The 13,654-nt window shown below is 44.8% G+C and overlaps 1 protein-coding gene across 1 annotated transcript in view; it reads right to left on the bottom strand.

Annotated features, from left to right (window-relative positions):
• The window catches only part of OGDHL (oxoglutarate dehydrogenase L), a 253,936-nt gene that overhangs the window by 111,137 nt on the left and 129,145 nt on the right, over positions 1–13,654 (bottom strand). Inside the window, exon 4 of the mRNA XM_053692073.1 lies at positions 11,371–11,473. Coding sequence (XP_053548048.1) covers positions 11,371–11,473 — 103 coding nt within the window. The remainder of the gene's footprint in view (positions 1–11,370; positions 11,474–13,654) is intronic.

Genomic DNA, 13,654 nt, shown 5'->3' on the forward strand with positions numbered 1-13,654 from the left:
TGGCGGCACGACCCTTCTCCAAACCTTCTTGGAGAAAAGACAGAATCCTGGATACCTTCACCTTGTGCCAAGGATATCTGTGCTTCTCATACCAGGACAAGTAAGTCCTCCACACCTTATGGTAGATGCGACGAGTGACTGACTTCCTTGCCTGAACTAGAGTGTCAATCACACTTTCAGAAAAATCTTTCTTGGCTAAGTATAAGCGTTCAATCTCCACGCACTCAGCCTTAGAGAAACGAGATTTTGATGTTGAAAGGGACCCTGTTCTAGCAGATCCCTGCGACAGGGTAACCTCCATGGCGGAGAAGATGACATCCTCACCAGATCCGCAAACCACGTCCTCCGCGGCCACAAAGGAGTAATTAGGATGGCCAACACTTGCTCCTGCTTGATGCGTGCCACTACACGAGGTAGAAGTGGTAACACTGGAAAAATGTAAGCTAGGCTGAATCCCCAAGGCACCACTAAGGCATCTATCAGCTCTGCCTGGGGATCCTTTGACCTCGACACATATCGGGGTAGCTTGCAATTGAGTCTGGACGCCATGAGATCTCTCTCTGGCCTTCCCCATCTGAGACAAATCTCCGCAAACACTTCGGGGTGAAGAGACCATTCCCCGGATGGAAGGATTGCCTGTAGGACTCCGCCCACTCCAAAATCCGAGACACCTCCCTCATTGCTAGGGAGCTCCTCGTTCCCACCTGGTGGTTGATTTAAGCCACGGAGGTAATGTTGTTGGTCTGGAATCTGATGAAGCTGAACGACCCTACAGGAGGTCACGCCCTCAGAGTATTGTAGATTGCTCGAAGTTCCAGAATATTTAATCGGAAGGAGAGACTTCTCCTGGGTCCATTTTCCTTGTGCCAATCTGGCACCCCAAACAGCTCTCCATCCTGCCAGACTTGCGTCCGTGGTCACAATCTCCCAGGACGGTCTCAGGAAGGATGTCCACAGGGACAGATTCTCCATATGGATCCACCAAGAAAGGGATAACGTCTATGCTGGAAACCATGAGCCTGATCATCTCCATACACTGAGCCACTGAAGGGCTTGAGAAAGACTGAAGGGCAAGACAGGTTGACGCAATCTTCCTGCGTCATTGATCTGTAAGAAATATTTGGACATAGACATGGACATAGAGTCTATTATCGTGCCCAGGAACTCCACCCTGTTGCTGGGAACCAGGGAACTTTTTCCTGAGTTGATCTTCCAACCGTGAGATTGGAGCAATAAAAGAAGAGCCCTCAAAATGATCCTCTGCAAGGCTGAACGATGGCACCTGGACTAGGATGTCGTCCAAATAGGGCACCACAGCAATGCCCCTGGATCTGGCTACAGTAAGAAGAGCCCCCAGACCCTTTGTGAAGACTCTCGAGGCCGACGCCAGGCTGAAGGGAAGGGCCGTAAACTGGAAATGTTGGTCCAGAAACGCAAATTTTAGGAACTTGAAGTGGTCCCTGTGAATTGAAACATGAAGGTAAGCATCCTTCAAGTCTATTGTCGTCGTTAACTGTCCCTCTTGAACTAGGGGCAGAATAGATCTGATCTTTTCCATTTTGAACGATGGAACAGCCAGAAACTTGTTTAAACACTTTAGGTCCAGAATCGGACAGAACGTGCCCTCCTTCTTTGGAACCACAAAGAGATTTGAATAGTACCCTAGACCCCTTTCGCTCTGGGTACTGGTACGATAACACCTAGAGAAGAGAGATCCCTCACACAATCTAGAAAGAGCTCTCTTTTCCGGTCTTGAAGACAGGTTTGACAAGAGGAATTTGCCCCTGGGTGGATGGGACCTGAACCCTATCCTGTAACCCTGGGGGACAACCTCCAGAACCCATGGGTCCTGAACATCCTGCAACCAGGCTTCGGAGAAGAGAAACAATCTGTCCCATACTTGGTCTGGAGACCGGTCGCGTGCAGCCACTTCATGCCGATTTAGTCTCGGCGGGCTGATCCGCTTTTGCAGCGGGCTGCTGCCATTGGGCCTTGTCCACGCGAAAGGGATGAAAAGTAGATCCTTTAGGCTTCGCCTTCTTATCCTGCGGTAGGAAAGCTCCCTTGCCTCCCGTAACTGTGGATATGATCGAATCCAATCCTGGACCGAACAGAATCTTTCCTTAAAAAGGCAGGGACAACAGCCTCGACTTAGAGGTCATGTCCGCAGACCAAGACTTTAGCCACAGAGCCCTGCAAGCTAAAATGGAGAATCCTGAAACCTTTGCGTTCAGGCGAATAATTTGCATATTGGCATCACAAATGAAAGAATTGGCAACCTTCAACGCCTTAATATTATCCTGTATCTTGTCGATGGAAGTCTCCCTCTTGACCATATCACACAGGGATTCACACCAATATGTTGCAGCTCCGGAAACCGCGGCTACAGCCGCTGCCGGTTGAAAAACAAACCCTGTGTGTTGAAACATTTGCCTTAACATGTTTTCCAACTTTTTATCCATGGGCTCTTTAAACGACAAGCTATCCTCGAGAGGAATAGTCGTCCGCTTCGCGAGCGTAGAGATGGCACCATCCACCTTAGGGACAGTTTCTTAAAGGAAGAAGGGGAAAAGGAAGAACCTAATTGCTCCCATTCATTCTTAATAATATTAGCCATCTTAACAGGAACCGGAAAGGTCTGAGGCACCACCCTGTCCTCGTATACCTTATCAAGCTTAGGAATCGAAGGCTGCTCCGGAAGCTTCGGTTCCGGAACCTCCAGAGTAGCAAGCACTTGCTTCAGCAAAAAGTGCAAATTCTCCATTCTAAACCTAAAGTCAGGCTCCTCCATAGCCGGAGGATGAGATGACACGGACTCCGACCCAGAAGGAGCCTCCTCAGAAGAGTCGGAGTGGGCCTTGTCATCGTATAATGCCTCTGATAATCCATAGGCATAGACAACCCCTGGGCCAGGCCGCCATGATACGCCCTACGCTTGCGCTTAGAAGAACGTGGTAAGGCATGGATCACTTTTGATACCGCCGTTTGCAGTTGATCCCCAAAATCTGACGGCCAACGAATCTCTCCCGTAGGAGTAATGGTTGGACCCTGGGGCGCTGCATGTGCACTCTGAGATGAAAGCAGGGAACGTACCTCACAGGACGGGGAGCCCTCAGAGGTGAACGGCTCAGTAGTACTAGACATCCCTTTAATTTTAGATGTTGCCACATGTCAAGGCATGTGGAACATAGTTGAGCAGGCTGATCTACAAGAACCTCCTCAAAATAAACACAGGAATGAGACTTTGTTAAAGAAGGAGTACCCTCTAACGTGTCAGAGTCCTCCATATCTTGGACTCTTATTATGGACTAGACTAGCTTAAAAAACAGGCACCTTTATACCTCCAGTTGCCAGGGCACTCACCACCTCCTATGACCCGGACTACAGAAACCTTTGCCACTGATCAACAGAGGAAGTTAAAACTCACACCCGGTCACCTGGGATGCCTCACAGGACCGCCCCTGCACTAAGGAGAAAATGCGCCAAAATCAGCCGCGCAAATAGTCCCGGAAGTCAACCAGAAGTTCCACCATTGCCAGAGCCACATCTCGCACATAACGCAGCAATAAAACAATAAACAATATTATGTATAAACCTCCCCTGTTCAATAATCCCCTCACTAGGAATATTAACCCTTGATTCCATAAGATAAAAGATGCCACACTGTGACCCTGTCTTCTGTGTTGTTATAAAAAAAAAAAACAGAATTTATGCTTACCTGATAAATTACTTTCTCCAACGGTGTGTCCAGTCCACGGCGTCATCCTTACTTGTGGGAAATATCTCTTCCCCAACAGGAAATGGCAAAGAGTCCCAGCAAAGCTGGCCATATAGTCCCTCCTAGGCTCCGCCCACCCCAGTCATTCGACCGACGGACAGGAGGAAAAATATAGGAGAAACCATATGGTACCGTGGTGACTGTAGTTAGAGAAAATAATTCATCAGACCTGATTAAAAAAACCAGGGCGGGCCGTGGACCGGACACACCGTTGGAGAAAGAAATTTATCAGGTAAGCATAAATTCTGTTTTCTCCAACATTGGGGTGTCCGGTCCACGGCGTCATCCTTACTTGTGGGAACCAATACCAAAGCTTTAGGACACGGATGAAGGGAGGGAGCAAATCAGGTCACCTAAATGGAAGGCACCACGGCTTGCAAAACCTTTCTCCCAAAAATAGCCTCCGAAGAAGCAAAAGTATCAAATTTGTAAAATTTGGCAAAAGTGTGCAGTGAAGACCAAGTCGCTGCCTTACATATCTGGTCAACAGAAGCCTCGTTCTTGAATGCCCATGTGGAAGCCACAGCCCTAGTGGAGTGAGCTGTGATTCTTTCAGGAGGCTGCCGTCCGGCAGTCTCATAAGCCAATCGGATGATGCTTTTAAGCCAAAAGGAAAGAGAGGTAGAAGTCGCTTTTTGACCTCTCCTTTTACCAGAATAGACAACAAACAAAGAAGATGTTTGTCTGAAATCTTTTGTAGCCTCTAAATAGAATTTTAGAGCACGGACTACGTCCAAATTGTGTAACAAACGTTCCTTCTTTGAAACTGGATTCGGACATAAAGAAGGTACAACTATCTCCTGGTTAATATTCTTGTTAGAAACAACCTTTGGAAGAAAACCAGGCTTAGTACGCAAAACCACCTTATCTGCATGGAACACCAGATAGGGCGGAGAACACTGCAGAGCAGATAACTCTGAAACTCTTCTAGCAGAAGAAATAGCAACCAAAAACAAAACTTTCCAAGATAGTAACTTAATATCTATGGAATGTAAAGGTTCAAACGGAACCCCTTGAAGAACTGAAAGAACTAGATTTAGACTCCAGGGAGGAGTCAAAGGTCTGTAAACAGGCTTGATCCTAACCAGAGCCTGAACAAATGCTTGAACATCTGGCACAGCTGCCAGTCTTTTGTGTAGTAAGACAGATAAAGCAGAGATCTGTCCCTTTAGAGAACTTGCAGATAATCCTTTCTCCAAACCTTCTTGTAGAAAGGAGAGAATCTTAGGAATTTTTATCTTATTCCATGGGAATCCTTTGGATTCACACCAACAGATATATATTTTCCATATTTTATGGTAAATTTTTCTAGTTACCGGTTTTCTGGCCTGAACCAGAGTATCTATCACAGAATCTGAAAACCCACGCTTTGATAGAATCAAGCGTTCAATCTCCAAGCCGTCAGCTGGAGGGAGACCAGATTTGGATGTTCGAATGGACCCTGAACAAGAAGGTCCTGTCTCAAAGGTAGCTTCCATGGTGGAACCGATGACATATTCACCAGGTCTGCATACCAAGTCCTGCGTGGCCATGCAGGAGCTATCAAGATCACCGAGGCCCTCTCCTGTTTGATCCTGGCTACCAGCCTGGGAATGAGAGGAAACGGTGGAAATACATAAGCTAGGTTGAAGGTCCAAGGTGCTACTAGTGCATCTACTAGAGTCAGCTTGGGATCCCTGGATCTGGACCCGTAGCAAGGAACCTTGAAGTTCTGACGAGACGCCATCAGATCCATGTCTGGAATGCCCCATAATTGAGTTAGTTGGGCAAAGATCTCCGGGTGGAGTTCCCACTTCCCCGGATGGAATGTCTGACGACTCAGATAATCCGCTTCCCAGTTTTCCACACCTGGGATGTGGATCGCAGATAGGTGGCAGGAGTGATCCTCCGCCCATTGAATTATTTTGGTCACTTCTTTCATCGCCAGGGAACTCCTTGTTCCCCCCTGATGATTGATATACGCAACGGTCGTCATGTTGTCTGATTGGAATCTTATGAATCTGGCCTTTGCTAGCTGAGGCCAAGCCCTGAGAGCATTGAAGATCGCTCTTAGTTCCAGAATGTTTATCGGGAGAAGAGACTCTTCCCGAGACCATAGTCCCTGAGCTTTCAGGGATTCCCAGACCGCGCCCCAGCCCACTAGACTGGCGTCGGTCGTGACAATGACCCACTCTGGTCTGCGGAAGCTCATTCCCTGGGATAGATGGTCCAGGGTCAGCCACCAATGGAGTGAATCTCTGGTCTTCTGATCTACTTGAATCATTGGAGACAAGTCTGTATAGTCCCCATTCCACTGTTTGAGCATGCACAGTTGTAATGGTCTTAGATGAATTTGTGCAAAAGGAACTATGTCCATTGCTGCAACCATCAACCCTACTACTTCCATGCACTGCGCTATGGAAGGACGTGGAACAGAATGAAGAACTTGACAAGTGCTTAGAAGTTTTGACTTTCTGACCTCTGTCAGAAAAATCCTCATTTCTAAGGAATCTATTATTGTTCCCAAGAAGGGAACTCTTGTTGACGGAGACAGAGAACTTTTTTCTATGTTCACCTTCCATCCGTGTGATCTGAGAAAGGCCAGAACGATGTCTGTATGAGCCTTTGCCTTTGACAGGGACGACGCTTGTATTAGAATGTCGTCCAAGTATGGTACTACTGCAATGCCCCTCGGTCTTAGAACCGCTAGAAGGGACCCTAGTACCTTTGTGAAAATCCTTGGAGCAGTGGCTAACCCGAATGGGAGGGCCACAAACTGGTAATGCTTGTCCAGAAAGGCGAACCTTAGGAACTGATGATGTTCTTTGTGGATAGGAATATGTAGGTACGCATCCTTTAGATCCACGGTACCCTGGATAGTGGGTAGAATCGTTCGAATGGTTTCCATCTTGAACGATGGTACCCTGAGAAATTTGTTTAGGATCTTCAAATCCAAAATTGGTCTGAAAGTTCCCTCTTTTTTGGGAACTACGAACAGATTTGAATAAAATCCCATTCCTTGTTCCTTTATTGGAACTGGGTGTATCACTCCTATCTTTAACAGGTCTTCTACACAATGTAAGAACGCCTGTCTCTTTATTTGGTTTAAGAATAAGTGAGACATGTGGAACCTTCCCCTTGGGGGTAGTTCCCTGAATTCCAGAAGATAACCCTGAGAAACTATTTCTAGTGCCCAGGGATCCTGAACATCTCTTGCCCAAGCCTGAGCAAAGAGAGAGAGTCTGCCCCCTACTAGATCCGGTCCCGGATCGGGGGCTACTCCTTCATGCTGTTTTGTTAGCAGCAGCAGGCTTCTTGGCCTGCTTACCCTTGTTCCAGCCTTGCATAGGCTTCCAGGCTGGTTTGGGCTGTGAGGCATTACCCTCTTGCTTAGAGGATGCAGAATTAGAGGCCGGTCCGTTCCTGAAATTGCGAAAGGAACGAAAATTAGACTTATTCTTGGCCTTGAAAGGCCTATCTTGAGGAAGGGTGTGGCCCTTTCCCCCAGTGATGTCTGAGATAATCTCTTTCAATTCTGGTCCAAATAGAGTTTTACCCTTGAAAGGGATGTTAAGCAATTTTGTCTTGGATGATACATCCGCTGACCAAGACTTTAGCCAAAGCGCTCTGCGCGCCACAATTGCAAACCCTGAATTTTTCGCCGCTAATCTAGCTAATTGCAAAGCGGCATCTAAAATAAAAGAGTTAGCCAACTTAAGTGCGTGAACTCTGTCCATAACCTCCTCATATGGAGTCTCTCTACTGAGCGACTTTTCTAGTTCCTCAAACCAGAACCACGCTGCTGTAGTGACAGGAACAATGCACGAAATGGGTTGTAGAAGGTAACCTTGCTGTACAAAAATCTTTTTAAGCAAACCTTCCAATTTTTTATCCATAGGATCTTTGAAAGCACAACTATCCTCGATAGGAATAGTAGTGCGCTTGTTTAGAGTAGAAACTGCCCCCTCGACCTTAGGGACTGTCTGCCATAAGTCCTTTCTGGGGTCGACCATAGGAAATAATTTCTTAAATATAGGGGGGGGGACAAAAGGTATGCCGGGCTTCTCCCACTCCTTATTCACTATGTCCGCCACCCGCTTGGGTATAGGAAAAGCGTCGGGGTGCACCGGAACCTCTAGAAACTTGTCCATCTTGCATAATTTCTCTGGAATGACCAAGTTGTCACAATCATCCAGAGTAGATAACACCTCCTTAAGCAGTGCGCGGAGATGCTCTAATTTAAATTTAAATGTCACAACATCAGGTTCAGCTTGTTGAGAAATTTTTCCTGAATCTGAAATTTCCCCATCTGACAAAACCTCCCTCATGGCCACTTCAGATTGGTGTGAGGGAATGACAGAACAATTATCATCATCGCCCTCTTGCTCTTCAGTGTTTAAAACAGAGCAATCGCGCTTTCTCTGATATGCAGGCATTTTGGATAAAATATTTGCTATGGAGTTATCCATTACAGCCGTCAATTGTTGCATGGTAATAAGCATTGGCGCGCTAGATGTACTAGGGGCCTCCTGCGTGGGCAAAACTGGTGTAGACACAGTAGGAGATGATGTAGTATCATGTCTACTCCCCTCATCTGAGGAATCATTTTGGGCAATTTCATTATCTGTGGCAGTACTGTCCTTACTTTGTTTGGACGCTATGGCACAATTATCACACAAATTTAAATGGGGAGACACATTGGCTTTCATACATATAGAAAATAGCTTATCCGAAGGCACAGACATGTTAAACAGGCGTAAACTTGTCAATAAAGCACAAAAAACGTTTTAAAACAAAACCGTTACTGTCTCTTTAAATTTTAAACAGAAACACTTTATTACTGAATATGTGAAAAAGTATGAAGGAATTGTTCAAAAATTACCAAAATTTCACCACAGTGTCTTAAAGCATTAAGAGTATTGCACACCAATTTTTTAGCTTTAACCCTTAAAATAACGGAACCGGAGCCGTTTACAAATTTAACCCCTATACAGTCCCAGCTACAGCCTTTGCTGAGACCTAACCAAGCCCAGAGGGGAATACGATACCAAATGACGCCTTCTAGAAACTTTTCCAGCTACTTTCAGATCCTCACACATGCATCTGCATGTCTTGCTCTCAAAAACAACTGCGCAGTAATGGCGCGAAAATGAGGTTCAGCCTACAACTGGGAAGGCCCTCCCTGACTGGAAAAGGTGTCTAACATAGTGCCTGCCGTTAAAAAACGTTCCCCAAGTTTATAAATGTGAATTATCAGCATAAACATGTATAAAATGTCCAAATAAAGCAATCGATTTAGCCCATAAAAATGTCTACCAGTTTTATAGCCCATATTAAGCCCTTTATTCTGTTTGAGACTAAGAAAATGGCTTACCGGTCCCCATGAGGGGAAATGACAGCCTTCCAGCATTACACAGTCTTGTTAGAAATATGGCTAGTCATACCTTAAGCAGAAAAGTCTGCTAACTGTTTCCCCCAACTGAAGTTACTTCATCTCAACAGTCCTATGTGGAAACAGCAATCGATTTTAGTTACTGTCTGCTAAAATCATCTTCCTCTCACAAACAGAAATCTTCATCCTTTTCTGTTTCAGAGTAAATAGTACATACCAGCACTATTTTAAAATAACAAACACTTGATAGAAGAATAAAAAACTACATTTAAACACCAAAAACTCTTAACCATCTCCGTGGAGATGTTGCCTGTGCAACGGCAAAGAGAATGACTGGGGTGGGCGGAGCCTAGGAGGGACTATATGGCCAGCTTTGCTGGGACTCTTTGCATTTCCTGTTGGGGAAGAGATATTTCCCACAAGTAAGGATGACGCCGTGGACCGGACACACCAATGTTGGAGAAATAAACTATCTTACCAAAATCAATGCCGTGGAACAGGAACACGGCCCTACAAGTGTGACAGGTAGAAGCATCGCTCCTGACATGGACTTGAGGGCAGAAAGCAGGCAGCGAAACTCGTCAACGCTGATTGCTTATGGAGCTCTTAATATGAGTCGGGATGGTTTTGCAGAAAGACTCTCCCTGCATCTCCAGACTCTAACTTTCATCCAGGCTCTCACTGAGAGGCTGAGAGGATTACTTAAAACTCCAGTCCCATTCCGAAGTCCCATACCCTCCATAAGAGACTACTCCAGATCTTTGGCACTTCTCTGCCATCCTCCTGTGACAAAAGGCAAAGAATGACTGGGGGATGAGGGGAGTGGGAGAGGTATTTAAGCCTTTGGCTGAGGTGTCTTTGCCTCCTCCTGGTGGCCAGGTTCTTATTTCCCAAAAGTAATGAATGAAGCCGTGGACTCCTTCCCCTTTAGATGGAAATTTAGGATCCAAAACCTTTTGTCCATCTCTATGACAAGTAAATAACACACATACATTATATAATAATAACACACTAAACCGTAAAAGTATTTCACGGTTGTGAGGCCTACAAAGGGATCCAGCCGCAACAAGCTTAATATTAGGTAAAGTGAGCGACACCTATGGATTTCTTTGGGACTAGACAAGAGACTAATTTTAAGTTGCCAGTGGCTCCTTGTTGCTGGGTTTGTCGAGCACTGAATTAGACACAACACTATTACTTAAAGTGAAAGTAAATCCTAGCGTTTTACAAACGCTAGGATTTACTATTGAAACAAATAAAGGGGACTTTCATTCATGAAGTATAAGATACTTCATGTAGAAAGCTCCTTTATTTGATTCAATCGATCGCCGTTTTTACCTTGTACAGGAGCCCACGGCAAAAAAAAGCAAATTTGGCTAAGAGGTGACATTTTCATCTTTTAGCCAATAGCCGTGCGGTAAATCCGGCTCCCATGGGCGCCAAGCCGGATTTACCGCACGGCTATTGGCTAAGAGGTGAAAACGTCACCTCTTAGCCAAATCTTTTTTTTGCCGTGGGCTGCTGTACAAGGTAAAAACTGCGATTAATTGAATCAAATAAAGGAGCTTTCTACATGAAGTATCTTATACTTCATGAATGAAAGTCCCCTTTATTTGTTTCAATAGTAAATCCTAGCGTTTGTAAAACGCTAGGATTTACTTTCACTTTAATTCCAAAGTGATGGAGTAATTCTGCAGCTGTGATACTAAAAGATAAACCCAGAGTTACTACACTTAAAGGGACGGTCAACACCAAAATAGTTATTGTTTAAAAACTACCCATTCCCCAGCTTTGCCACAACAGACAGCCTCCTATCACATGCTTTTTTATTAGCTTTTCACAACAAGAGACTGCTAATTCATGTGTGCCAAATAGATAACATTGTGCTCACGCCCGTAGAGTTGTGCATGACACAGCACTAATTGGCTAAAATGCAAGTCAACAGATAATAACTAAAAAGTCATGTGATCAGGGGGCTGTCAAAAGAGGCCTAGATACAAGTTAATCACAGAGATTAAAAGTATATTAATAAAACTGTTCTGGTTATGAAAAACCGGGGAATGGGTAATAAAGGGATTATCTATCTTTTTAAACAATAAACATTTTAGAGTAGACTGTCCCTTTAAAGAACAGGCCACCATTAAACAGTTATATGTGCAATACCTTATATTACACTCATTGCTCACTTTAGTGAACTTATAAAAAGTGTAAGGCCTCTCACCTAGTTTATCAATTGTTGTGATTAAGTCAGAGGGTACAAATGAGTCCAAATCTGCATCTAAGATTCCCAGGGGGTCCAGCTGAGCCACATGATGACCACGGATCTGTAAAAAAGAAAAAGAGCCAAACAAGTCACCAACTTGTGTATAACAAACTGTTCTCAGCATCTGGAGTCGTTACACCTGAATTTGTTAAAGAGAACCACAAATGTTATTAGTTTAAAAGTAACAAGGCAAAAATAAACCGATCTGCTTGCAAACAAATTGTGAGCCTGCTGTATGTTCTGGTGTCAAAATAGGACTTAAGGGGACAGGAAACCCTATTTTTTTTCTTTCATGATAGGGATAGAACATGCCATTTTTTTTTTTTTTTTATAATTCTTTTTATTAGTCAGGAACAAATACAACAGGTACAATCAAAAACAATCAGATGCAGGTTATTGGAAGATACAAGATACAATATGAACAAGTACATCAAAATGATACAGGTTCCGGAGCAAGACATGATGAAGTGCGCTAACAAAGTTTTATTCTATGATGAATAGTGAGTCGAACATCCGAGAGTGAATCAGATAGACTTAGTGCATCTGAATAGGAGTCTTTTGTAATCACAGGTTAAGGTCCGTCATATCTGCCCTGATTTTGCAAAAATTTTCTTTTTTTTTTAAAACATCTAAACAGTGCTTAACAATATGTAACATATAACAACATGCTAGCGGATTACTCCGAAATTACTCTTCTTGGATGGAGGGGCATGGGGGGAGGGATGAGGGCGGAGGATGGAGAGAGAGAGGAGAGAGGAGAAAAAAAAAAAAAAAAAAAAAAAAAAAAAAAAAAATTAGAAAAGCATAATTTCCGTTGGGAGGGTCGCGGCGTTGGCACGCTCATTAGGGGAGTCAGGTTGCACCCATGATGCATCACCACCCTCATCAACATTGAGAGAGGGCAATATTTCGGAGTGTAAGAATGGTTTTAGGATTTGGTCTTTTAAATCCCTGTGTAGGGTATTTATAAACGGGCACCATTTTTTCCAAAACGGCCTTAGTCTACGCATCGTATCCAAGCGTGCATCATATTGTTCTATGTATAGCTGTCTGATTAGTAAACGTTTAAACTGAGCTATAGTTGGGGGGAGTTTGGAGGTCCATCTAGACAAGATGCACTTCCTTGCCAGCAACATGCATAATGTTAGTATCTGATGCAGTTGTTTATGTGCGTCGCCCCACTTAAAGAGGTAAATCTCTGCTGTTTTTATCTCTATTTCTATATGAAACGTGGTTTTAACCCAGTATTGCATATGACCCCAAAAACGTCTGGTAATCGGGCAGGCAAACCAGTAATGTAGGAAAGAAGGGGATTCACTGCTGCATTTAATGCATTGGTTAGGGTACCGATCACTCCATTTAGATAGTCTATGAGGTGTGATATAATCCCTGTGGATTAGTCTGACCTGCGCCTCTCTGAGAGGAATCGCAAGTGTAGCCCGTCTTGCAAGGTCTAGGCTGTCCGTTAAGTCTTGTACTGTCACTGCAGTTGAAAAGTCTGCGACCAGTCTCTCCAACATATTGGTTTGGATTAGGGTCTCTGTTTGTCTTACCAGGCGGGTGTAGAAGTGCGAGAGAGAAAATCTCCCCACCTGAAATAATGTCTGCGCTATAGCGAAGGGCGATGGGTCCCAGAAACCAGTGTTGGTTGTCTGTAGGGACGATGCATAGTGTCGCAGTTGGAGATATGCATAGAAATGCCGCTGCGGGATCTGGTATTTAGCCTGTAGCTCCTGAAAAGAGCGTATGGTACGAAGCAGAGGGTCCAAGACATCCCCCAAAACTCTGATACCGAGAGTTTTCCATATAAGAAATGGTTCATGTTCGCTTCCTGCCGGGAAGTCCGCATTCCCGGAAATTGGTATGTACCTAGGGGGAGGGCCGGCTACCCCCAAGAACTTGTGGATCATTTGCCATGCTTTTAGCGGGTCTCGATATAGCACACTACAGGCAACTGCAGGTGGCAGGGATAATAATTTTGCATACGGGAGGTAGGCCGGTTTCAGAGGCGCGAGAATCGCTTCCTCCAGAGCCGGTTCAGAGAAATGATTCGTGGCTAGTTGCCAGTCAGTTACTAGCCTGGCCAGCGCCGCCCAATTGTAAAGCTTTAGATTAGGGAGACCCAGGCCTCCCCCCAAGAATGGGAGGTGTAGTTTGTCAGCAGCAATCCGTGGTTTACCACCTCTCCATATAAATCGTGATAGTGCATGGGTGAGGATCTTTAAATCCCTTTTTGTAATCA

This window comes from Bombina bombina, chromosome 9 (assembly GCF_027579735.1).
Source record: "Bombina bombina isolate aBomBom1 chromosome 9, aBomBom1.pri, whole genome shotgun sequence".
NCBI classification, from domain to species: Eukaryota; Metazoa; Chordata; class Amphibia; order Anura; family Bombinatoridae; genus Bombina; species Bombina bombina.